This window comes from Rhinatrema bivittatum, chromosome 6 (genome assembly GCF_901001135.1).
Source record: "Rhinatrema bivittatum chromosome 6, aRhiBiv1.1, whole genome shotgun sequence".
In the NCBI taxonomy this organism is placed as follows: Eukaryota; Metazoa; Chordata; class Amphibia; order Gymnophiona; family Rhinatrematidae; genus Rhinatrema; species Rhinatrema bivittatum.
In genome coordinates, this window is record NC_042620.1 from 141,270,654 (window position 1) to 141,294,460 (window position 23,807).

Below are 23,807 nucleotides of genomic sequence, written 5' to 3' on the forward strand. Positions count from 1 at the left end.
TCCCTGTATTGCTGACCAAATTGAGTTAGTAAAGAAAGACCAGACTCGAGATCATGAATGGATTGGAAAGCCTTCGGTCTAAGCTACTCTGCCACTTCCTGCTGCCGCTGGAAGCTATCTCTCTATCCTTCGGGGTTGTCATCGCTAACTTGGATACCCACTCCTCGGAAGCCCTTTCTGTTTCCTTCCAGGTGCCTTATTGGGAATACCAGGTACTCGCTCCTCGAGGGCCTGCATTGGTGCTTGCAACCTTTCTACTTCTGCCTGCCAGGAACTCCATCTATACAGTTACCAGCACTGTGAGTAATCTAACCATTCTCAAGTCTGTCTCACCTACAGCTCAGTGCTGAGAGCCTGCATCCGGGACTTCTATCTCAGCTTGCGCTGCCTATCACCTATTCATAGGGAGACTGGACTCCTCTGCCGAGGGTCCCTGGACTTCTTCATCTGGATTATCTCACCACTGCCACCTCCTGGCAGAACTACCGAGCTGTATAAAAAATTCTATCATCTGTGTCTACGTGTCTGAGTCTAGCCTAGTACTGCGGTTTCCGCATGGGGCTCCTCCCCGTGGGAGTAGTCATCACTGCAGTACCCAAGAATCCACTCCAACACCTCAAAACCATAACAAACTCCTCTCGGCTCTCTGATTTATATCGCATTTATTACCAGCCCTTGGTTGACAAAATTCTCAAAGACCTGAGTCGATGGAATAGTGGTGCATTCTCATGGCTCGGCAGAATTGCCATTATTAAAATTAATGTTCTACCGAAGTTGCTATATTTGTTTTCCTCATTACCTGTTTATATACCATCTCCAATTCTTCGCAGATAGCAGAAAAAGATCTTTGACTTTATTTGGCGCAAACGCCCCCTTGACTTTCATGCTCTCTTCTATACCTACCCAAATTACAGGGCAGCTTGGGAGTTCCCAATATTCTGTGGTATTACTTCGCGTCACAACTGAAGGCCCTATAAGATATTAGTCGAACCCGGTTTCCCAAACAGTGGTTGCAAATTGAACAAGCTATTGTAGGCTCTATGGCATTAGCTACTATGCCTTGGCAACCGCACAATACCTGGCGGCCTGTAAAGAGTATCCCTTGGTTTTTGGAAGTCACCTTACGCATCTGGGGTCAGAGTCGAAAGCAACTGGTGGGGGATCATAGGTATTTTTACCAGACATCTCTATTCTACAATGCACAATTCCCCATTGGGTACCAATCTCAGCAAATTAAACATTGGCAGGAGAAAGGGGTTACTAATATAGGACAATTCTTGTCCCAGGGAGAACTTTTCTCTGGAACAATGTCAATTAAATTACAATATTGAAACTCGCGATTTCTTGGCTTATGTGCAGGTTACCCATTTTATACACTCTCTGCAAAGAGCTAAGCATCTCCGTCCAGGTAAATCACTGGTGGAGTCCTACTTTTTACATAGTGATCTGCTTAAAGGTTCCATTTCCAAACTCTATCAATTATTTTTCACGCAAAGGATAGAACATTGTGTATTTATAAAACCCTGGGAATCCGACTTGCACATTCAGCTAGGAGCGCGTACTTGGGAGAAATCTTGCGTACGGCCAGACTATGCTCCATTTCTGCCAAACTGCAGGAGAATTGTTACAAAATGGTCTATAGATGGTATCTCACCCCAGATAAACTTCATAGGTTTTATGCCCAAGTTGAGGATCCCTGCTCATGTAAGTGCAGAGCCCAGGGCACTTATTTACACATCTGGTGGGAATGCACCTTTTTGGGGAATGATTTTTGCCTGGCTTAGCGAACTTTTGTCAATAGAGGTGGCACCCTCGGCTGCTATGGCGTTATTGAATATATTCCCAGACACCATACTTAAGAACCAACAGCGATTGTGTAGCAGCCCGCATCCTAGTGGCTCTTTGCTGGAAATCTGAGCGAATACCTAAGCTTACGGAGGTCAAGGAAAGATTACATTCCTATTATCGATTGGCTTCTCTGACAGCCACTAAATATAACTGAATGTAGTCCTTTATGAAAACCTGGAAACCTTTTTTGAATTATATAGCACACTTGTGATATATTACAGAAACCAATTGGGGCTATCTCCTCTTTATACTCTCAGTCAGAGCACAGCGGGGATATTTTTTGTGGTTTTGGATGTCTGACTCCCTTATACTCATCTTGTATTGAAATTGAGTAGAGGACTTTGTTTTGCATTTGTATACCAGTTCAACCTTTTTATTATTTCAAGCTTTATTCGACTACATGAAGCTGTTATTATGGCAAGAGACTCTGTCATGCGGGGAGAGGGAGGGAAGGGGGGATTTGGGATTGGAGGAGGGGGACATTATTAAGCTTGCAAATGTTATGATTGTTTGATTCTATAAAAGCTGAATAAACAACTTTAAATTTTAAAAAAAATCTCCAAAAAGCAATAAAATATTTCAAAAGAGCAGACACATCACATATTACCCAATAATTAAACGGCAGTCAATTTATTTATTTATTTTTATCAAGAAAAATGAACTTAAAAAGCCACCTTAACTTACCCTCTCCAGCAACTCTCCTACTCCTTTCCCTTGCAGGCACAGTAGCACATACCAGAAGCAGCAATGACTTCTGAAGCTCTGTCCTCATGGACCTCTTCCCTAGGGTCCAAGACCAGTCTCTGCCTCTTTTACACACTCTAGTCAGCTCCCCAACCAGTCTCTCAATCTCGCACAGTCAACTCTCTGACCAATCTCTTACTCGCATGCACACCAGTCACATCCTTGACCAGTCTCTCTCTCACACAGTCATCTCCCTCACCAGTCTCTCTCTTACATGCACATCAGTCACCTCCCTAACCAGTCTGTTACCTCTCTCACAAGCAGTCACCTCCCTGATGTCTTTCACATGCACACCAGTATCTCCCTGACCAATCTCTCACCTACAGTCACCCCCCGACCAGTCTCTCTCTGTCACTTCCCTGACTAGTGTCTCTCTCTGTCACCTCCCTCACCAGTCTCTCTCTCACACACCAGTCACCTCCCTGACCAGTTTCTCAATCATACACATGCTCTCCATCTCTCATTTACATCCACATGATCTTTCACTTAAATACAAGTTTTCATTCACACACATTCTCTCACTTACACACACCTTGGCTCGCTCTCAATATTACTCACTTCCCCCACCCATGAGTACAATTGGGAGCTGTAGTAGCCTCCTCTTCCAGCTCTCATGGCCCAATAATTAATCCCATCAGCTATGGGGATTAATGCTGCTGTCTCCCATTGTGGATCATCTGTTTTTCTCTGGGCCAGTGCTGCTCCTCGGGCCCATGCTGCCGCTACTTTTGAATGCAACATGGCCCTTTCTTCTTCCCACACACCCCACTGAGCATCAACTCCTCTTCCTGGCCGTGGGGGCAGGAAGAAGAAAAAGCCATGCTACAATTGCCAACTCCCACTAATACTGGTCCCAGTCCCATCCGGCCTTAAGCATGCTGACAGCCCGGATGGCAATGGCGGCACTGCAAGGATGTCTGTGCTCACTCTCCCTGGAGGGGAAGAAAAGAGCAGCCGGGCCAGCAGGAATGTGCGATACATCTGCCGGTGCTTGGCGATATACTGGTTGAGAATCGCTGTTGTAGGGTATATATGTTTAGATCTTTAAATCTATACCCGAATGCTTTAGAACAAACACCACTGACCATTTTAGTAGCCACCCTCTGGATCAACTCCATCCTGTTTTATATCCTTTCCAATCTGCGGACTCCAGAATTGTACACAGTATTCAAAGTGAAGTCTCACCAGGGACCTAGATAGGGGTAATATCACCACCCTTTTTCTGCTGACCTTTCCTCTCCCTATTGCAGCCAAGCATCTTTCTGGCTTTTACCATCACTTTATCCTCCTGTTTGGCCACCTTAAGATAATCAAGAACAATTACCCCCGGATCCCGCTCTTCCTTTGTGCTTACAATAATTTCAAATCCAAGACTATACCTTTCCTTTGGGTTTTTGAATCCTAAATGCATTGTTCTGCATTTTTTAGCATTATTTATTATTTGAACATTTTTATATACCGACATTAGTAGGGGGACATCACATCGGTTTACATGGAACTGTAAAATTAGCAACAGGCTTTACATCAAACTCGGAACTGAATAGGAACAGCTTATTAAATAATAAAGTTTAGTTATGCTAAAGAACAGCAGGAGGGATGACATGAAAAATAATAGGGTAAACCAGAGATTATGCTATATTATAACAACATTGGAAGAAATCAACTGATATCTAACATAACATGGTAGTAATTAAGAGATTGTACTTTATCATGTGTAAAAATGTGCGATAAGAACAGGAGGATGGGAACAATACAAAAGGGAATAGGATATGCAATTGGGAAGAATCTCTAGAAGTAGGTGTGACAGAGGGATAAAGAGGTTATAGAAGCAATTTAGTGAGACAGAGTGGATCAATTATAGGCCTGTTTGAAAAGCCAGGTCTTTAGGTTTTGCTTGAATTTCTTTGGGCATATCTCCTGGCGTAAGAGGGAAGGCATGGTATTCCAAATGGTGGGGCCAGCAATGGAGAGTGCACGGGTTTTGGTTGAAGTAAGGTTAGTGAGTTTTGGTGATGGTGTGCGTAGGGTTGCCAAGTATTGGTTTCTGATAGGTTTGGTAGAGGTGTGAAATAAGAGGGCGTCATTGAACCAAAGCATGTTTTGATTGTGAAGGGATTTATGGATGAGTGTGAGGGTCTTGTAAATGATCCGTGATTTGATAGGGAGCCAGTGTAAGTCCTTGAGTACAGGGGTAATGTGGTCATTTCTGTGGGTGTTAGTGAGGATACGGGCAGCAGCATTTTGGAGCAGTTGGAGGGGTTGTATGGCATTTTTGGGGAGGCCTAGCATGATGGAATTGCAGTAATCTAGTTTTGATAGTATTGTGGATTGCAGGACTGTACGAAAGTCATTGAGGTGTAATAAAGGTTTCAGTTTTTTTAGAGTGTGAAGTTTGAAAAAAACATCTTTGATGGTAGTGTTAATGAATTTTTTTAGGTTGATTTGGTTGTCTAGCATGACGCCAAGGTTGCGTACATGCTGTGAGAATGTAAAATTGGTGGGTGGGGAGGAGATCGTGGGGCTGATGGAATTGGTGTTTTGGGGTAGGATGGCTAAGAGCTCGGTTTTTGAGGAGTTGAGGGCAAGGTTAATGTTGGAGAGGAGGTCGCTAATGCGAAGGAGGGCAGACTCCCAAATCTTAATGGCGTTAGGGAAGGTGTCGGTCACAGGTATGAGGATCTGCATGTCGTCCGCATAAATAAAATGTGGAAGGAGGTAAATGTTGAACAGGGTGGAAGACAGGGAGGATCCTTGAAGAACAACTTGCGAAAGATTGATTGGATTGGATTCCTTGTTTCCAATTTTCACTTTGTACCGCCTGTTGCTTAGATAAGAAGTGAACCAGCGGAGAGGAACTCCAGATATCCCAACTTCTTTGAGGCGTTCAATTAGGATGCTGTGGTTGACCGTGTCAAAGGCAGAGGAAATATCTAGGAGGGCCAATATGAAAGATTGTCCTTTGTCAAGGCCTTTCAGGATGAAATCATTTAGTGAGAGAAGGAGGGTATCTGTGCTGTGGAATTTACAGAATCCGAATTGTGATGGAAGGAGGATGTGATGTTCTTCTAGATAATCTGTTAAGTGTCGGTTAACTATTTTTTCTAATATTTTTGCTAAAAATGGGAGGTTTGACATGGGGCAATAGTTAGCAGAGTCCGCAGGGTCGAGGGAGGGTTTTTTAGGGTTGGGCTTTACTATAGCTTGCTTAAGTGGGTTTGGAACTGTGCTGGTAGTAATGGAACAGTTGATTATGTTGGAAATGGGGAGGGAGATGGTATTAGGTATGGTCAGGAGGGCTTTAGTGGGAATGGTATCTGAGGAGTGAGTGGAAGGTCTCATGTTCTTGAGGATGGATTCTATTTCGGAAGCAGCGGTGGTCTCAAAGGTGTTGAGTGTGACCGCTGGGTTGATTGCTTGCATTTTTATGGGCACAATAGTTTTTGCGAATCGTGTGACAATTTTGGCAATTTTGTCATGGAAGAATCTTGCAAGGTCATCACATTTGTTCTTGTCATCCATGTATGGTGTGGTAGCAGGTGATGTTTTAGTAAGGGAAGCAATGTATTCAAATAGTGCACGGGCACTGAATTGGAATTGGTGTATTCTATTGGCAAAGTAGTCTCTTTTGGTTTTGATTATGGCTTGTCTGTAGGTGTGGATGCCACACCATAAACCATTCCTCAAGCTTCGCTAGATCCCTCCTCATGTTTTCCACTCCTTCCTTTCTGACCACTCTTTTACAGATTTTGGTAATATCGTTAAGACGACAAACTTTTCTGGACAACCCTTCCATTATGTCACTGGCAAAAATGTTGAAAAGACCCGGTTCAAGGACTGATCCCAGAAGCACACTGCTAGTAACAGCGCCCTCCTGAGAGAAAACTCAATTTACCACTACCTTCTGTCACCTCCCATGCAGCCAGTTTCTAACCCAGTCACTCTAGGATCCATACCAAGGGTGCATGATTTTATTTATAAGTCTTCTGTGTAGAACTATGTCAAAGGCCTTGCTGAAATCCAAGTACATTCTGTCTAGCGCTCTCCCTTCATCCAACTCTCTAGCCACCCAATCAAAGAAATTGATCAGACTCATCTGACAAGATTTCCTTCTGGTAAAACCATGCTGCTTTGGATCTTTCAATCCGCTGGATTCCAAAAATTGCACTATCCTCTATTTTAGCAGCAATTCCATTAGTTTGCTCATCACTGTTATGATTGCCAGCTCGCTGGAAGCCTCCACGAGCTGCCTCACTCACCCTCAATGTCAGCTGGGCCGTCCTGTGGTGGAGACGTTGCCGGCAGACGCCACCATCTCCCTGTTTCAGCATGTGGCCTCCCTATGTACAAACAGCATGTTCTGAATCTTAAAGGGGCTGTGGCGGAAAAGTCCCTGTGGTGCCCTCTGATGATATCACTGGCTGCCATGATGCCTCAGCAATGGGTCTCCTGCATCAAAAGTGCATGTTGCTCCTGTGTTCCTGTTCTTTCTGCCTTGCCTTCTCTAGTCTTGCCGTATCCTGCCTTACCTTGTCTGTTTGTCTCATCCAGCTTTGTCTTGTCCTGCTTGTCTCATCAAGCCTCGTCCCCTTTTTCTTGCCTTGTCAAGTGCTTTCATGTGTTTTCATCCATTCCGGCCTGATCTCTTGGCACAGACCTCTTGCTTTGGACCTAAGCACATTTGCCTGCTACCTGGACCTGACCTTTTGCTTGGATCTAATCATGTTTGCTCGCCACCTGGACTTGATCTCTTGCTTGGACCTGACCATGTTTGCCTGTAGCCTTCCCGACTTTGGCCTGTCTCCATGTCTCCAGCTTGCTACCTGCCCTGACCCCGATATGCCCTTGAACTCTTGCTCTCGCCACTGCCTTAGGGACCCACCTAAGGTCCTGCTGGCCATCAGAACCCAAGGGCTTAACCTATGGGGGAGGCGGCTGGTGTAGGTGAAGCTCCAGACTGTCCCACTACAGGGAATGTTCACCAGCTACCGGTGAAGGCCTTATAAGTTCGCCTATGAGGCTGGGTCAACTACACCTCAGCACAAAGGGCTCACTTCCATGTTGCTCATTACAATCACAGAGATCAGACTAATTGGCCTTTAGTTTCAAACCTCCTACTTTCTTCTATTTTTATGAACCAGAACCACATTTGCCCTTTTCCAATCCTCCAGAACTACTCCAAAAACTCTAAAGAAGCATTTAAAAGGTCAGCCAGCGGAGCTGCCAAGACATCTCTAAGTTCCCTTAGTACTCTTGGATGTATCCCATCTGGCCCCATCACCTTATCTACTTTAAGTTTAGCTAGCTCCTCACGAATACAATGATCTGAAAATCAATTGAGTTTTACCAAGTTAGAAGATGTAGTCTAGTTGTTACAACAAAAGACAGAAGTGCCTATGCATTAAAGATCTCTTTGCATGCTAAAAATAGCAAGATATGCAATAAAGCCTTCACATGCAAGTTATAGTGGCCTGAAAAGTCATGCTAAAGCATGTTAAAAACTTCATGCATGTAAATGAAGGAAATTCATATACAAATTATGCTTTAGCATGTACAAGATAATGTGGTATGCTAATCCTCCAAGCCAGTGGTTCTCAACATTTTTCCCATCATGACACACCTGACTGACCACACTCACGTGCGACACACTGCTCATTACAATTCACAGCGGAAATAAAAAAAATAAAGGTCCAATATTATTTTAATTGTTAAGAATGACACAAGGGAAGTCTCAGGGCCACGTGCCGACATGCACGACGGCTCGCCTTTGATGCAGAGGCAGGCCATGGCCGTAAACCCGAACCCCCTGACTCTGCTTGATTGGGGCCCGAAGGAGGGGAGGGGAATAGCGACGCATGTCGCGCACTCTACCCCCAACACCCCCCCCCCAAGACCTAGTGCGACCGCGCGGTGACATCGTCGACTGGGGACAGGCACGCGGCGATGACATCACAGGACCGATTTAAACAGCCAGTGCACGCTTGCCGGCCCTTTTCCCCTCCCTGGCCGGCATGATTCCCACCCACCCTCCCTAAGGCGAGGTTCACATACCTCTGCTCGCTATCATCGATCAAGTTAAGTTTTTCTTGTTCTTTTAATTTTACTCTTATGTTTATATGGCACAGTTAGTCACATGCACAGTTAGTCAAGGTATGTTAGTTATGTTAATGATGTACATCGATTACACTGTCGCAGTTATTTAGGTGGGTAAACAAGCCAGTAGGGTGACCTTGTCAGCCCGGGTAGGACCCCCCTGTTTTGAAATCACGGCGGGGGAGCCAGGCATAAGGGGCTGCCTTGCTAGGAAAAATGGCTGACAGCCCTGGGGGGCACCAGTTTGATACCAGGAGTGTATGTGGCTTGTGCCGAGGTGGATTAATTTGTTGGTAACAATAAAGCTGCGGCCTTCTTCAGCCACTAATTTTTGTATGTGTAATATTTTTTTATGCCAAGGTGACACTAAAGGGGGGGGGAGGGAATCTCTCGGGGCATTACTGTCAGTTCTCAGAGTCAAGATAAGTACTCTGTCTGAACAGAAAGTGCATAAATAGTAAACATCCCATACCAAAACACCAATTTCCAGCACTCAAAACAGCAACTACCTTATCTAAGAAAAGGCAACAATGAAAATATTACATCAGGCCTTAAGACATCAATACACCTCCTATTAGGAAAACTGACCAAGCTAGGCTGCTATAGAACCCTACATAGAAACTACATGCCAGCAGAATACGTCACCTCAGTCACATGTGCAGACCCTCACGTAACAAAGAATAAAGAGACCACAAACCATAAATAGAAACATGCAGGCCAAAAGTGAACTGGAAACCGCAATAAGCCAGAGATCTGTATGCAGTGCAACAAAGGAAAAAGAGAAACATCACCAGTCCTCAAAACAAATCAAGAAATATAAAATCAATAGCAGTAAAACCATATTAACAAAAAGAACAGATTATTTCAAAACAGCTGCTGAATGGAATATTCATTAATTAAAAACTCGTATCAAATTTCTAGATACCAATAAAATATTTTAAAATAGTAGACACAGACCCAATAATGAACAATAAGGATAAAAAATTGCTTTGCTCCGCATACCTGGGAACGTTTGATATCCAGGTGCCCTGAGATTGTTTTAAATCGCAGGAGGAGGGAAGGTTTGCTTGCAACTTTATCCTCTCTCTGTCACACACAAGCTGTCTCTCACACTGGCTTTTAATCACACACAGACCGATTCAGTAAAAGTCGCGGGACAGCGGGTGCGCACAGGCCACTCTCCTGTGCGTGCAATTCACTATTCAAATGAGGGCCTGTGGTAAAAAGAGGCGCTAGGGACACTAACGCGTCCCTAGCACCTCGTTTTGGACAGGAGTGGCGGCTGTCAACGGGTTTGACAGCCGACGCTCAATTTTGCCAGGGTCGGTTCTCAAACCCGCTGATAGCCACGGGTTTGGAAACCGGCAAAACTAAGAACATAAGAAAATGCCATACTGGGTCAGACCAAGGGTCCATCAAGCCCAGCATCCTGTTTCCAACAGTGGCCAATCCAGGCCATAACCTGGCAAGTACCCAAAATCTAAGTCTATTCCATGTTACCATTGCTAATGGCAGCGGCTATTCTCTAAGTGAACTTAATAGCAGGTAATGGACTTCTCCAAGAACTTATCCAATCCTTTTTTAAACACAGCTATACTAACTGCACTAACCACATCCTCTGGCAACAAATTCCAGAGTTTAATTGTGCGTTGAGTAAAAAAGAACTTTCTCCGATTAGTTTTAAATGTGCCCCATGCTAACTTCATGGAGTGCCCCCTAGACTTTCTATTATCTGAAAGAGTAAATAACCGATTTACATCTACCCGTGCTAGACCTCTCATAATTTTAAACATCTCTATCATATCCCCCCTCAGTCGTCTCTTCTCCAAGCTGAAAAGTCCTAACCTCTTTAGTCTTTCCTCATAGGGGAGCTGTTCCATTCCCCTTATTTTGGTAGCCCTTCTCTGTACCTTCTCCATCACAATTATATCTTTTTTGAGATGCGGCGACCATAATTGTACACAGTATTCAAGGTGCGGTCTCACCATGGAGCGATACAGAGGCATTATGACATTTTCCATTTTATTCACCATTCCCTTTCTAATAATTCCCAACATTGTTTGCTTTTTTGACTGCCGCAGCACACTGAACCGACGATTTCAATGTGTTATCCACTATGACACCTAGATCTCTTTCTTGGGTTGTAGCACCTAATATGGAACCCAACATTATGTAATTATAGCATGGGTTATTTTTCCCTATATGCATCACCTTGCACATCCACATTAAATTTCATCTGCCATTTGGATGCCCAATTTTCCAGTCTCACAAGGTCTTCCTTCAATTTATCACAATCTGCTTGTGATTTAACTACTCTGAACAATTTTGTGTCATCTGCAAATTTGATTATCTCACTCATCGTATTTCTTTCCAGATCATTTATAAATATAATGAAAAGTAAGGGTCCCAATATAGATCCCTGAGGCACTCCACTGTCCACTCCCTTTCACTGAGAAAATTGTCCATTTAATCCTACTCTCTGTTTCCTGTCTTTTAGCCAGTTTGCAATCCACGAAAGGACATCGCCACCTATCCCATGACTTTTTACTTTTCCTAGAAGACTCTCATGAGGAACTTTGTCAAACGCCTTCTGAAAATCCAAGTATACTACATCTACCGGTTCACCTTTATCCACATGTTTATTAACTCCTTCAAAAAAATGAAGCAGATTTGTGAGGCAAGTCTTGCCTTGGGTAAAGCCATGCTGACTTTGTTCCATTAAACCATGTCTTTCTATATGTTCTGTGATTTTGATGTTTAGAACACTTTCCACTATTTTCCCTGGCACTGAAGTCAGGCTAACCGGCCTGTAGTTTCCCTGATCGCCCCTGGAGCCCTTTTTAAATATTGGGGTTACATTTGCTATCCTCCAGTCTTCAGGTACAATGGATGATTTTAATGATAGGTTACAAATTTTTACTAATAGGTCTGAAATTTCATTTGTTAGTTCCTTCAGAACTCTGAGGTGTATACCATCCGGTCCAGGTGATTTACTACTCTTCAGTTTGTCAATCAGGCCTACTACATCTTCTAGGTTCACCGTGATTTGGTTCAGTCCATCTGAATCATTACCCATGAAAACCTTCTCCATTACGGGTACCTCCCCAACATCCTCTTCAGTAAACACCGAAGCAAAGAAATCATTTAATCTTTCCGCAATGGCGGATAGTCTCCAAGGTATTATTTATTTAACATTTTTATATACTGAAATTCATGTAGCAAAATTACATATCACTTCGGTTTACATAACAGTAACAAGCATGTAAGAATGCGATTACAATAAACAAGGGAAGTAAAACTTGTATCAAAGAAACTGGGGAATGCAGAAAAACGAATAAATAATAAGATTCTTTTGTGGAGCCAAGACTAATCTGGCTAAAGTTCTAGGTGCATACTGGATTAATTTAAGGTAAGGGTACAAGGAGCAAATTGGATTGATCGACTGCAGAGTTGGAATGCTAATTTGATAGATAGCCTGTTAGATAGTAAGGTGATGTATGAGAAGAAATCATTGGCATAAATTAAAAGCTTGTTCGAACAGCCAAGTTTTGAGTCTCTTTTTGAAGGTAATCAGGCATTGTTCCAGCCGGAGTTCTGGAGGTAGAGAGTTCCATTGCGCGGGGCCCGCTGTGGACAGAGCTCATTTACTTAAGGCGGTTTTGATGGGTGGGGCAAGGAGAGTATCTCTATAAGCTGCTCTCACCGGTCTGGAGGGTAAATGTAGTCTAAATGGAATGTTGAGCTCCAGTGGAATGAGCTTGTGAATGGCTTTGTGTATGATCGTTAGAACTTTGTACATGATTCTGAACTTAATTGGGAGCCAATGTAGGTTCCTCAAGATGGGGGTAATATGATCTCTTTTGTTGGTCTTAGTCAGAATCCTGGCTAAGGCGTTTTGTAGCATTTGTAAGGGTTTAATGGTGTTAGCTGGGAGGCAGAGTAAAAGAGAATTGCAATAGTCAATTTTTGAAAAAATGATTGCTTGGAAAACTGAATGGTAGTCTTGGAAGTGGAGGAGCGGTCTGAGCCGTTTTAGGACTTGCAATTTAAAAAAATCCATCTTTAACGGTATCATTGATAAATCTTTTTAGGTTTAATTGTTTGTCCATGATGACTCCAAGGTTTCTAACTTGTGAGGAAAAGGATGGTTGACTAGTAGGGAGCATGTTAGATATTGCATAGTTGCAGTCCTGTGAGACGAGGAGTATTTCAGTTTTATTGGAATTAAGGATTAAGTTAAGGCTCGTGAGCAGGTTGTTGATGGTTAGAAGGCAGTTGTTCCAGAATTCTAGGGTTTTTTGTAGAGATTCTGTAACCGGGATGAATATTTGCACATCGTCTGCGTAAATGTAGTGAGTTAATTTAAGTTTGGAGAGGAGCTGGCAGAGCGGTAAAAGATAAATGTTGAAGAGGGTAGGGGATAAGGAGGAGCCTTGAGGGACTCCCAGAGAAGAGCAGACAGGGTGTGATTCGTTATTGTTGACTCTGACCTTGTAAAATCTGTTTTGTTGAAAAGACTTGAACCAGCTAAAAGCGGTGCCTTTGATGCCGATGTCAGCTAGCCGATCCAAGAGTATTGAGTGGTTCACCATGTCAAAGGCGGCTGATAGATCGAGGAGAATGAGTAGACAGGGTTGTTTTTTTATCAAGATTCAAAAGTATGGTGTCTGTTAAAGAGATTAATAGAGCTTCAGTGTTTCGGGCTTTGCGGAAGCCGAACTGAGAGGGGGCTAAGATTTTGTTATTATCCAAGTACTCCGAATGTTGCTTGTTAACTATTTTTTCTAATATTTTGGAGATGAATGGGAGTTTAGCAATAGGGCGGTAGTTGGCAGGGTCGTCTGGAGACAGATTGGGTTTTTTCAGAAGTGGTTTTAGAATTGCGAGTTTCAGGGGGTCAGGAATTAAGCCTTGCATTAATGAACAATTAATGATGTCGGCGATTGGTTTGGCGACGGTTTTAGAGATGGCGATGAGTAAGTTGGAGGGGATCGCATCCGTGGGGTGCGAGGCAGGTTTGAGCTTCTTTTTTTCATTTTTTTATTTATGCTAATTATATTTACAAACAAGCAGCAATATCAACTTGTCATTTCTACAGGTGCAAGCAAACAAATTTACAAACTTTAGAGACATAAGAAATCAGACCCTGTTATAAGGCAACAAAAGAGCCAAGATAACATAGTTATGAGCAAATTTTTGGAAAGAAAAAAACTAGGAAATATGTGGTACAACACTTTCATTACTGAGACTTGGAATCAGTGCAGTGAGTTAAGGAAATTTCTTGATGCCAAATTACCTGCACTGATTCCAAGTCTCGGTTTGAGCTTCTTTAGGACTGTTTCAATCTCTAAGGAGGATGTCAGCTCGAAGGTTTCTGTTGCATGCTTGGTGGAATGCTTGGTATTAGCATGCTTGGTGGAATCACTGCTGTCCTTGCTATGGTTGGTCAGTCCAACTGCAGGTACTCTGAGGCAACCTGAGGAACAGTTTGTGAGAGGGCCAGTCCTACCCTCTAGCTAGTCATAAAATCAGGGGAGCCTCTTTCCAGGGCCTGGATACTCCTAGTCTTTTCCCCTTTCTCCTAAATTCAAAAATATAGTTTTCATAGGACACCAAGAGAGACATGGAGGTTCAAATGCTTGAACCAAACAGTATCAGTATACTTGTCTCATGTCCTGCCCACATATACTCCAATGAGGGTACTTCAGTCCTCCCAATCCTGTTATCTGCCCCTTCAGTAGTTACTGTTGCGTCCGGTCTTCGACTGCTTCGCCCCGCCTACACCTCTCTACTTGCGGCTCCTCCCGCTCACCTTGGACTGATGGCCGCGGGGGCGTCTGCTTGCCGACCTCTCCAGTGACCCCGAACTGGCTATGGTGCTGCCTCCCGACATTCTCCTTCAAGGTACCTCTAGGGTGCACATACGCGCATGCCGCCCTCATCTTTATTTCCACGTTGGCGCGAATCTCAGGGGCGTCCCCCTGTTCTGACGTCACGACTCCAGGGTATATCTGCCTACTACATTTGCTAGCTCATTGAGTTAGCAACGGAATTCATACGTATGGGATTTGCTCTCCGTTCCTAAGCTACTCTGCCACTCCAGCTCTATCTGGAACTCTTACTACCCTTCGGGGTCACTAATGGGGTACCCGCTCCTCGGGGGAACTCTCTGCTTCTTTCAGGTGCTATCAGGAAACCTGTACTCGCTCCTCGAGGGCCCATGTTCCCTGTGTCGCTACCTGCAACCTCTACCTTCTACTTGGAAGAACTAACTACAGTCACCATCTGTGAGTACAGAAAACATCTCTCTTTACAGTACTGCTTCGCCGGAATCAAGTACTCGCTCCTCTAGGGCCTGCCCTCTGCTCCGGTGCCAGACCTCTCGTCTAGTGCAATCTCTGCTACTGCTAGTGAGTACAACACTACTGAATCTCTCTGCTCTAAGGGATCAGGTACTCGCCCCTTGAGGGCCTGCTCTCCCTGCCTCGGTGCTCTCCTATTCTACTTGGGACACTGAATGCGAATTCTATTGTGTGCTCATAACTCTCAGTTTCTGTTCCACTACAGCACTGCCTACAGAGGATCCGCTGTTCCAGCGTCCTGTGAGAGACGTGCCCAGCCGGGCTCTACAACCACTACTCACTACTGCCACCTCTGGTGGTTTTATATACTGTTTCATAAAAGATTCAATCTGTGTTTGGCCGGAGTTTAGCCTGACATTGTGGTCCCTTCATGGGACTGCCCCCGTGGGTGTGGTCAGCTGCCACAGTGTAGGATCCACCCAAACACCAATAACCATAACAGTTACAGCAAGGCAAGCTTGCAGAAGACTTCATGCATTCAGTTGCTTCTTACTCAACTTATGGAACAATCTCCCACAGGACTTATGCAAGAAAACCTGTTCTTTTTGAAAGAGAATCAAAATATGGCTACTCAGTTAAGCCTTCCTTTGAACTCTGCATTTCCACCCATCTTACTGCAAGGTATCCTCCCTATACTATGAAATCAGTGTACACCATGGATTGCTACCTATACAGTTTTTCATGTTTTGATTCTCAGTTTTATATCATTCCTCCTCACCCTCAGACATATGTATTACAATTCACATCTTGTTTTGTAAACCACCATGCACCTTTTCTAGCAAAAGGCAGAATATGAAATGGAAATAAATATTTAAACATTTAAACAATGCCGTTTTGAGTTTCTTTGTATTTTTCTGTGCACATGCTAAATCTTCTTCCATCACTCATTATGTGGCATTTTAACATGCATATTACATTTTTATTTTTTGCAAGTGCACAATAAACTTTTTAGCAGGCCCTTAGGAATCAGTAAAACCTGCAACTTCTGGGTATGTTTCTAAGAAGCCTTGGGCAAATTTCTCAGGCAACTTAAGTCAATCATAATTCAAATAAATCTTTAGTGTCAGGTCACAAGAATGAGTACTTTACAGACACATAATCCAGCATACATCTCACACACAGAATGATGTTTTACACATACCCCAGCAGCCTTCAGCATTCTTGTGGTTATTTGTCCTAGTCATAATGCTAGTTGTCCTTTTATTTTCTTTGTTGCATATAAATTCTATTTACTGAAACCACAGCACTGCCAAAATGTTCTCTTGTGTTATCTTCCAATCTTATTTGTCGTTGGATGTGGTCAGAAATTGAGATCTTATTGCTTTGAATGAAAATGTGCAATTCCTGGGCAGCTGTCAAAGGCAGATTCTTTGATGCATTGTGCCGTGACTCTGAGAGTCTGCTGCAGGAATACTCTGTTTACTTAGGTACAGGTATACTTTTTCCGCATACTCTGGCCCCAGGCAACAAGAATTAGCCAATCACCAGCAGTTAAATTTGCTGAGTCATGCCCAACCCTTAGTTTCCCATTTGTGTTCTTCTCTATGAAAGGCTGCTGAGTGTGGAGCAGGTGGAAACATAGCCAGATGCAGTAACCTTGTGTAGTTTAGTTGACAGGAGTAAGGTTACAGTACAGTTGCTAAAGAGATCAAGTCTGAAGAGAAAGCAGCTGAGAAGAGCAGCAAATGTTTCCTTTCCCTTTGGGCTATGAAGTAGATGAGATCTGTCTCAGAAGTAGCAAGCAGTAATTAAAATGTATGCATTGTTTGACTAAATGAAAACATATTGCAGCCTGAAGGTCTGTCTTAACAAAAATCCCAATTGTTGGGCCAGCCCATCGATTTGGTGGCAAAATTCCTTGTTCAATTCTCAGATTGGGTTGCCCATTCCCTGGGTCAGCCGGAGCTAAGAATCTTGCGGAGGTAGTATTCTCAACTCCTGGGGGAGAAGAAGGTAGTGATTATCAGGAAGGAGGACACCTAGTTCCGATTTAAGAGACCATGATGCAGGGTTTCTTAAGGAGTGCCAGTGCATGGCTCCTGGCCTCAGGACAATTGCTGCATTGACCACACTAGAAAACAGATGGAGGCTCTATTAATATAGGGGGGAGGGGGGGGGGGGCAGAAATCCCCAGCTAGTTATGAATGAAGGCTTATGGCACCAGGATCTCACTACTAGTTCCAACTAAACTGGAAGGAGAAACAAGGAACAATCATCCAAAACAAACGAGAGAATCCCACATGTTTTTACATGCTCATGGTATCTGTGGATTATGGGAGATACAGTTTAAACTAGTACTGTCAGTATATATTTTTCAAAATGTAAGTATTCATTTACTTGGAATATGTCATTCGTTTTACTTTTCCTATGTTTGCTTTGCTGATATCTGGCCGGCAAAGGTGATTTTGAAATCCTGTCCTGTTTTTCCTGTGAATCACCATCTTTCTTTGTGCTACCTGTTACAAGCGCTGATGAGTGAAAGTAATGTCACAAGCTCATGCATAGACAAGTTTATTTTGGCTCCACTTGGGAAGTCTCTTGTAGGAAAACCCAGAGAAAAGAGTCAGCAGGTGCTAGATGTGGATAAGAGCATGTGTTAATCAACAATGGATGTGCATGTGGAATTTAGCATGTCTGTGCTGCGTTCTGCCCCAGTTCTGTTGTCCAGAGAAAAAGGAGGTGCAAGGTACTGTACATGGGAACTTCTTTTGCTTGCCTACCTTGTGAGCACCTTTCAAAGGGAAACTATCTGCTTCATCTGTTTGCCTTTGAAAACTGGCTACAAGGTTCTGCAGATACAAAAGGGATCTATGGACTGTGCAGGAATGTGGGCTCTTGAAAATTGTCATCTATAAAGACAAAAGGCATTTTGTACCTGCGGGCACAGTTTTGCAGGTGCAAGCTCCCAGTCAGAAAGTATACATGGGGAGTTAAAAGGTAAATTCCCTGCAAGAAATTTCCTCCCTCCACCAGCAGGGCCTTTTTTCCCCACACCATGGGCCCAGTTTTGAAAGGGGCTTTTTCCGTAGGTAAAAGCAAGTTTGCTTACCGTAAATGGTGTTTCCGTAGATAGCAGGATGAATTAGCCATACTGTCATGGGAACTGTCCTTCAGGGCCCAGGAGGCGGAGCTTCAGAAGTAGAATACAGAGCTTTGCTCTGTGCAGCTGCGCCTGCTTTCCCGAAGAGCAGAAGAGATTCTCCTCAGTCTGTGATTAAGTAGGATTCGTTGTCAGCCTATCCAGGGAGGTGGGCGGGTCAGCATGGCTAATTCATCCTGCTATCTACAGAAACACCGTTTACGGTAAGCAAACTTGCTTTTTCCCCCGTTGATAGCAGGGCTGAATTAGCCATGCTGTCATGGGAGTCCCAAGCTCCCTATCACGCTAAGGAGCACAGTACACACCATGTTCTTCACCAATTGAAAGGGTAATTACTGAGTTCTAGTATCCCAAGTGACTCTTTTTTTCCCTTTTTTTTTTTTAGCGTGATCTTAGTGGTGGATAGTGCAGAGTAGGATTAGTGAATGAGAGTGTAGTACGGCTTTGCCCTCAGCCGCATCTGTTGATCCACACAATAGTGAGAGGTGAAAGCGTGTAAGATGACCATGTTGCTGCTTTACAAATGTCAATAGGCTGAACTCCACGGAGGTGTGCCACCGAGGCCGCCATTGCTCGTACTTGATGTGCGTTCGGGTTAGGACTACCTTTCGCTTGTGGTAACAAAACTGGATACATTGAGCAATCCAACTAGAAATAGTTCGTTTTGCTACCAGGAGCGCTGGAGCATTTGGATTAAATGAGACAAACAATTGTGATGCTCTAGAAGTAGAATGTGTTCTAGATTTGTAATAAGCCAATGCTCTCTTACAGTCCAAGGTATGTAGGAGTTTCTCTCTATCATTACTATGTGGTTTAGGAAAAAAAGATAGGTAATTCTATGGTTTGATTTAAATGGAATTGTGAAACCACCTTTGGCAAAAAGGAGGGATGAGTTCGCAGGATCACCTTGTTACGGTGGAATTGCAAATAGGGACTGTAATGCACCAGTGCTTGAAGTTCACTGACTCTTCATGCTGACGTTACCGCGACCAGGAAAACCACTTTCCACTTGAGATATTTTATGTGCGCGGATTCAATTGGCTCGAATGGAGGTAGCATAAGTTGTTCCAGGACAATATTGAGGTCCCAGGATAGCGGTGGTTTGGTGACTGGAGGTCGCAAACATATGAGACCTCTGAAAAAATTTGATACTATTGGATGCATCGAAATGGGTTAACCGTGCGGTCTATGGTATGCAGCTATAGCACTGAGACATACTCGAATCGAAAAGGTGGCAAGACCAGCTGTGTACAGGGTGTGGAGTTTGTTCGCCGGAGACACTCTTGGACTATCTATGGGTTGGAAACCATGAGTTAGACACCATTTGGCATAACGTTTCCACTTGAAATATAAATATCCGACACATCTCCACTCTCCTGTCTTGAGGAAGAAAAGCTCGTGTCCTGATGGTATCCCAAGCGAGCGCCAATGAATTGAAGAATCTGCGTTGGCTCGAGAATAGATTTCTGAAAATTGACCAGTATCCCCAAACGCACCAAGCACTGGAGTGTCTGGTGTAGATGGTGGCGGAGCGTTTCGGGATGCGATGCTACTAACAGACAATCGTCCAGATATGGAAAAATGCATATGCCTAGCTTCCGTAGATGCGCCACCACTACTGCCATGCATTTTGTGAAAACTCTGGGGGCCGCCAAGAGACCAAATGGGAGGACCTTGTATTGATAATGTTGGCTCTGAAATTGGAAGGAGAGGTATCGCCATGAAGAGGGGTTGATTGATATGTGCGTGTACGCATCCTTCAGATCGATGGAATACATCCAGTCGTTGGATTGTAGAAGTGGATACCATCTTGAACTTCTCTTTGGTTAAGTGTTTGTTGAGCTCCCGCAGATCTAAAATTGGTCGGTGACCTGTCTTTTTTTGGAATGAGGAAGTATGGTGAATAAAAACCCTTGTGTCGAACATACGATGGAATCAACTGGATTGCTCGTTGTTTCTAAAGAGATAGTATCTCTTCCCGTAGTAGTGATTGATGTGGATGCTGTACTTTGCAGACAGGATGCGGGAGTTGAGGTTTTGTTACAAACTGTAGCTGCTATCCCCGTTCCACTACTTCCAGAACCCACTGGTCTGATATCTTCTTCCATTCGACTAACCGAGTCATGATTCTGCCTGGCGGATATAAATGGGGTAGTGGTGGCAGTTTCTCTAAAAAGAGGACTGTGGCTTGGCAGAAGATGTAGCTTGTTGATTCCGTGGGCATTGCCCTCGTGGGTGGCCCCTACGCTGCTGTGCCTGATTTTGTGGTTGTTGTTGAGTCCGCTGTGGTGGAAGGTAAGGTTGAGGTCGATAGGACGAGTACTGTCACATCGGCCTAGTCGGATAGGACTGTCTACGCCCTGGAGTGTAGTATTTCCTTTGTAATGAAAATCTGGATGGCTGAGTCAGGGACTGGACCGCTACTGCCTGTTCCTTTAAGTTTGCTATTGTCTCCTGGAATTTATCCCCAAAGAGATTATCCCCTTTGCAAGGGAGATTGGCAAGTTTGGAATGTAGGTCTTCATGGATGGCGCTAGAGCGAAGCCATGCAAGTCTTCTCGCCGCTATCGCCGAGGCAGATATGTGAGAAGAAGTTTCAAAGGATTCATAAATAGTCCTTAATAAGTGTCGGATACCTTCTTCCATCTCGTTCAGTTGATGACTGGACTTGGTATGCAGTTGCTCTGATCCTGGAACATTGCTCTTCATTTGTTGAATGCACTCAAACAAATATTGGACGATGTAAAACTGATGTTGTTGAATGCGTGCAGACAACATTGCTCCCTGGAAAGACTTGCGGGCAAACTCGTCAAGGAGCTTTAGATCCTTACCCGGTGGGACAGAGGCATGCAGTTTCGATCTTTTGGCCCTCTGCATCGCCGATTCCACCACCAGTGAGGAGTGTGGAAGTTGCTGGACCGAATAGCAAGGATCATTCTTCATTCTAAACTTTAAGTCCATTTTTCTTGACACGACTGGAATGGAAAATGGTGTTTCCCATGACTTGTCAAGGACTGAATTCAAGATCTTATGTGACAGCAAGGATGTCGGTTCCACCGAATCATCAAAGATCTTGAATAAATCTAAAGTGTCCACCCGAGGATCAGGCAGCTTCTGTATTTCCAGATTCAATAGTGATCCAACTTTTTCCAGGAACTTAGGATAGGATAGATCCTCCGGAGGAGAATATGGTTCCGGGGATCGTCCAGGGGATCAGATGGGAATCCCGTGGACGAGGACGGTGATGATGGAGGGGAATTCGGGTCCGTAGCGTACCCCGGCTCCTGGTGAACGGGGTGCCGGCACCGCTGGAGGTGGTGGTCGTTCTTTTACCGGTGGCGGCGTCACCTCCTTCTGGGAGGACAATGGGGACAAATGTGATGCTTCACTGCCCGCTGGTGAAGTGGGCATATCAAACGACGCTTGCATGACTCTGAAAAAATCAGAGAGGGCCAGCGAAAGCTGCATACATTTCTCTTTTGTCTGAGTCGGCATTTTCAGCTTGGCGCAGAGTCTGGCTGGATGAGGCGGTGGAGGGTGTAACCCCTGAGGAGACTCCACTTTCCTTCTTTTCTTGTGTGGTCCCTGTGGGGATTCATCAGTCAGGCCATACCTGGACGATGCATCAGAGCAGATCCTGACCGATGAGCAGGAGGACCGTGAAGAGGAATGGGATGTGGTCCGGCCTCGTTCCTCATCCGATGGTAGGGGGTCCCTGGAGGAACGACTACTCTTGGAAGAAGCCATCCGTGCTCGGGGACGTGGATGAGTCGATGGTATCATAGATTGCGTCGATCCCGGCACCTGATGTAGTGATCTGGACTCCAATTGCATCGGGAGCAGTCCAGATGGCCTGGCTGGCGCTCCGTGTGCTTCTCTCGACGCCTTATGCGTTATTGCTGGCGTCGATTGCGTCGCTGCTGACACGCGTCACTCCCGACACGTTATGCGCCGATCTCGAAGCTTCTGTTTGGGATCGCTTCGGCCCCAATGCTCTCGATGAAGGATGCATCGCTTCCGACGCATGCGTCGATGTCGACGCTAGCGGAGTCGATTCCGGCGCAATTTTCATCGATCAGGGCAGCGAGGACATCTTCTTCGCTGCCAATGTGGGCGCTGGGCCTAAGCTTCAAAGCATTTGGGTAGCGTCGCGTCGGGCGTGCAAGTCAGCATCCCCCATCTTCGACCGCTGCTCCGCTGTGAGGAGCCCCTCTGCCGCTGGCGATCGATGTTGGGTCGGGTCTCTGCACTTTTAGGAGGCCTTGTGTCGCTGTTTGTCGTCAGACTTGCGGCCTTTCGATCCCCCAGTCCTGGGGGTGCGGGTATCGACGGACGCTGACCGCCTTACCTTCGGGTCGGATTCCTTTACTGGCCCAAGAGAGGAATGGGCTTCCGAAGGTGGCCCATGGGATTCAGCTGGTAATTGAAGCTGCTGAATCTTCTGAGCTCGCTGCCGCTGAGCTCGCGCAGACATCCGGCCACACTGTGGGCATGAGGCCTGCATATGAGTAGGCCCCAGGCATCGGTAGCAGAGATCATGTCCATCGGTGATGGACATGATCTTCCCGCAGGTACATTTCTTAGACCCAGAGGGTCTGGGAGTAGTCATTCTTGGTGGCTGAGGAGAACCACGAAGACCCGCGTGCGGAAAGAAGAGACTGAGGAGAATCTCTTCTGCTGCACGGGAAAGCAGGCGCAGCCACACAGAACAAAGCCCTGTATTCTACTTCTGAAGCTCCGCCTCCTGGGCCCTGAAGGACAGTTCCCATGACAGCATGCCTAATTCAACCCTGCTATCAACGGGAAAACACTTCTTTCTCTGGGAAAAATATCTTTGAAAGTTATCTACATAGAGGGGTACTTTTTTTTTTTTTACTTGAGGGCTCTGCACCAGCATTCCAAGGGAAAGTACGAGCGTAGATGCCCTCTAAAAATTGCCCCAGGAAAAAATACCCAGAGAGATATGCACCTGCCTTTTGCTGCAGGTACTCTCTCCGTTCCTCCAAAATAACCTGTGTACATTTGAAAATCTACTTGAATTTCTTCCTTCTCTTGACAAAGTCGCCCCCTTCCTCCCAAGAATGCCTACACCTTATGTGGCTAAATGCATGCGCGTAGTTGATCGCCATGTGCACTTTTACCTAAGGGGGTGGGCAATTTTTAAACAGCCAACTTACCCAAGTAAATGCCTTTTGAAAATTCCCCTGCCCAAGAATAATTAGAAGATATTTTCCTTGTCTCTCCTGCATAGCCTTCACTCTCATTCCTGACATTTCTACTTGGTGAGAAAGGCTGACCCTTAGAAAATATTCATGTGTCTGCGTTAAATTTTAGAAAGGTGGGTGTAATCGGTGCTGCTGCTGGACTTTTTTTTTTTGCTCTGAATGTCCACAGTAAGGACAGCTTGTGTAGATCCATATCTGAAAGAGTGGTGAAATCACCCATAAACATACCAACTGCTGAAGGCCATGGCAGCTTTCTGCCAGATCACAGACTTGGAGCCTTTTGGCATTTTGTTTCCTTTCACCCGCTGCTGCCAGCCCTGACCCCTGGTAATCTTTTTATTTATTTAGTTTTAGGACTGGTTGAAGGGGAAAGTGGGTTCCTCGCAGAACTACTGATGAGAGGCTACATCACCCTGAAAAGCCAAAGTTAAGAGTACC

The 23,807-nt window shown here is 44.8% G+C and overlaps 1 protein-coding gene across 7 annotated transcripts in view; it reads right to left on the reverse strand.

The window, feature by feature from the left end:
- The window catches only part of LOC115093766 (solute carrier family 40 member 1-like), a 168,748-nt gene that overhangs the window by 139,354 nt on the left and 5,587 nt on the right, over window positions 1-23,807 (reverse strand). For 3 of the 7 annotated variants that reach the window (XM_029605989.1, XM_029605987.1, XM_029605986.1), the window contains exon 2: window positions 16,186-16,982. The exons of the other annotated variants lie outside the window; for them this stretch is intronic. In XM_029605989.1, coding sequence (XP_029461849.1) covers window positions 16,186-16,228 — 43 coding nt within the window. In that variant the 5' untranslated portion in view covers window positions 16,229-16,982. The remainder of the gene's footprint in view (window positions 1-16,185; window positions 16,983-23,807) is intronic. 7 annotated transcript variants of the gene reach the window in all.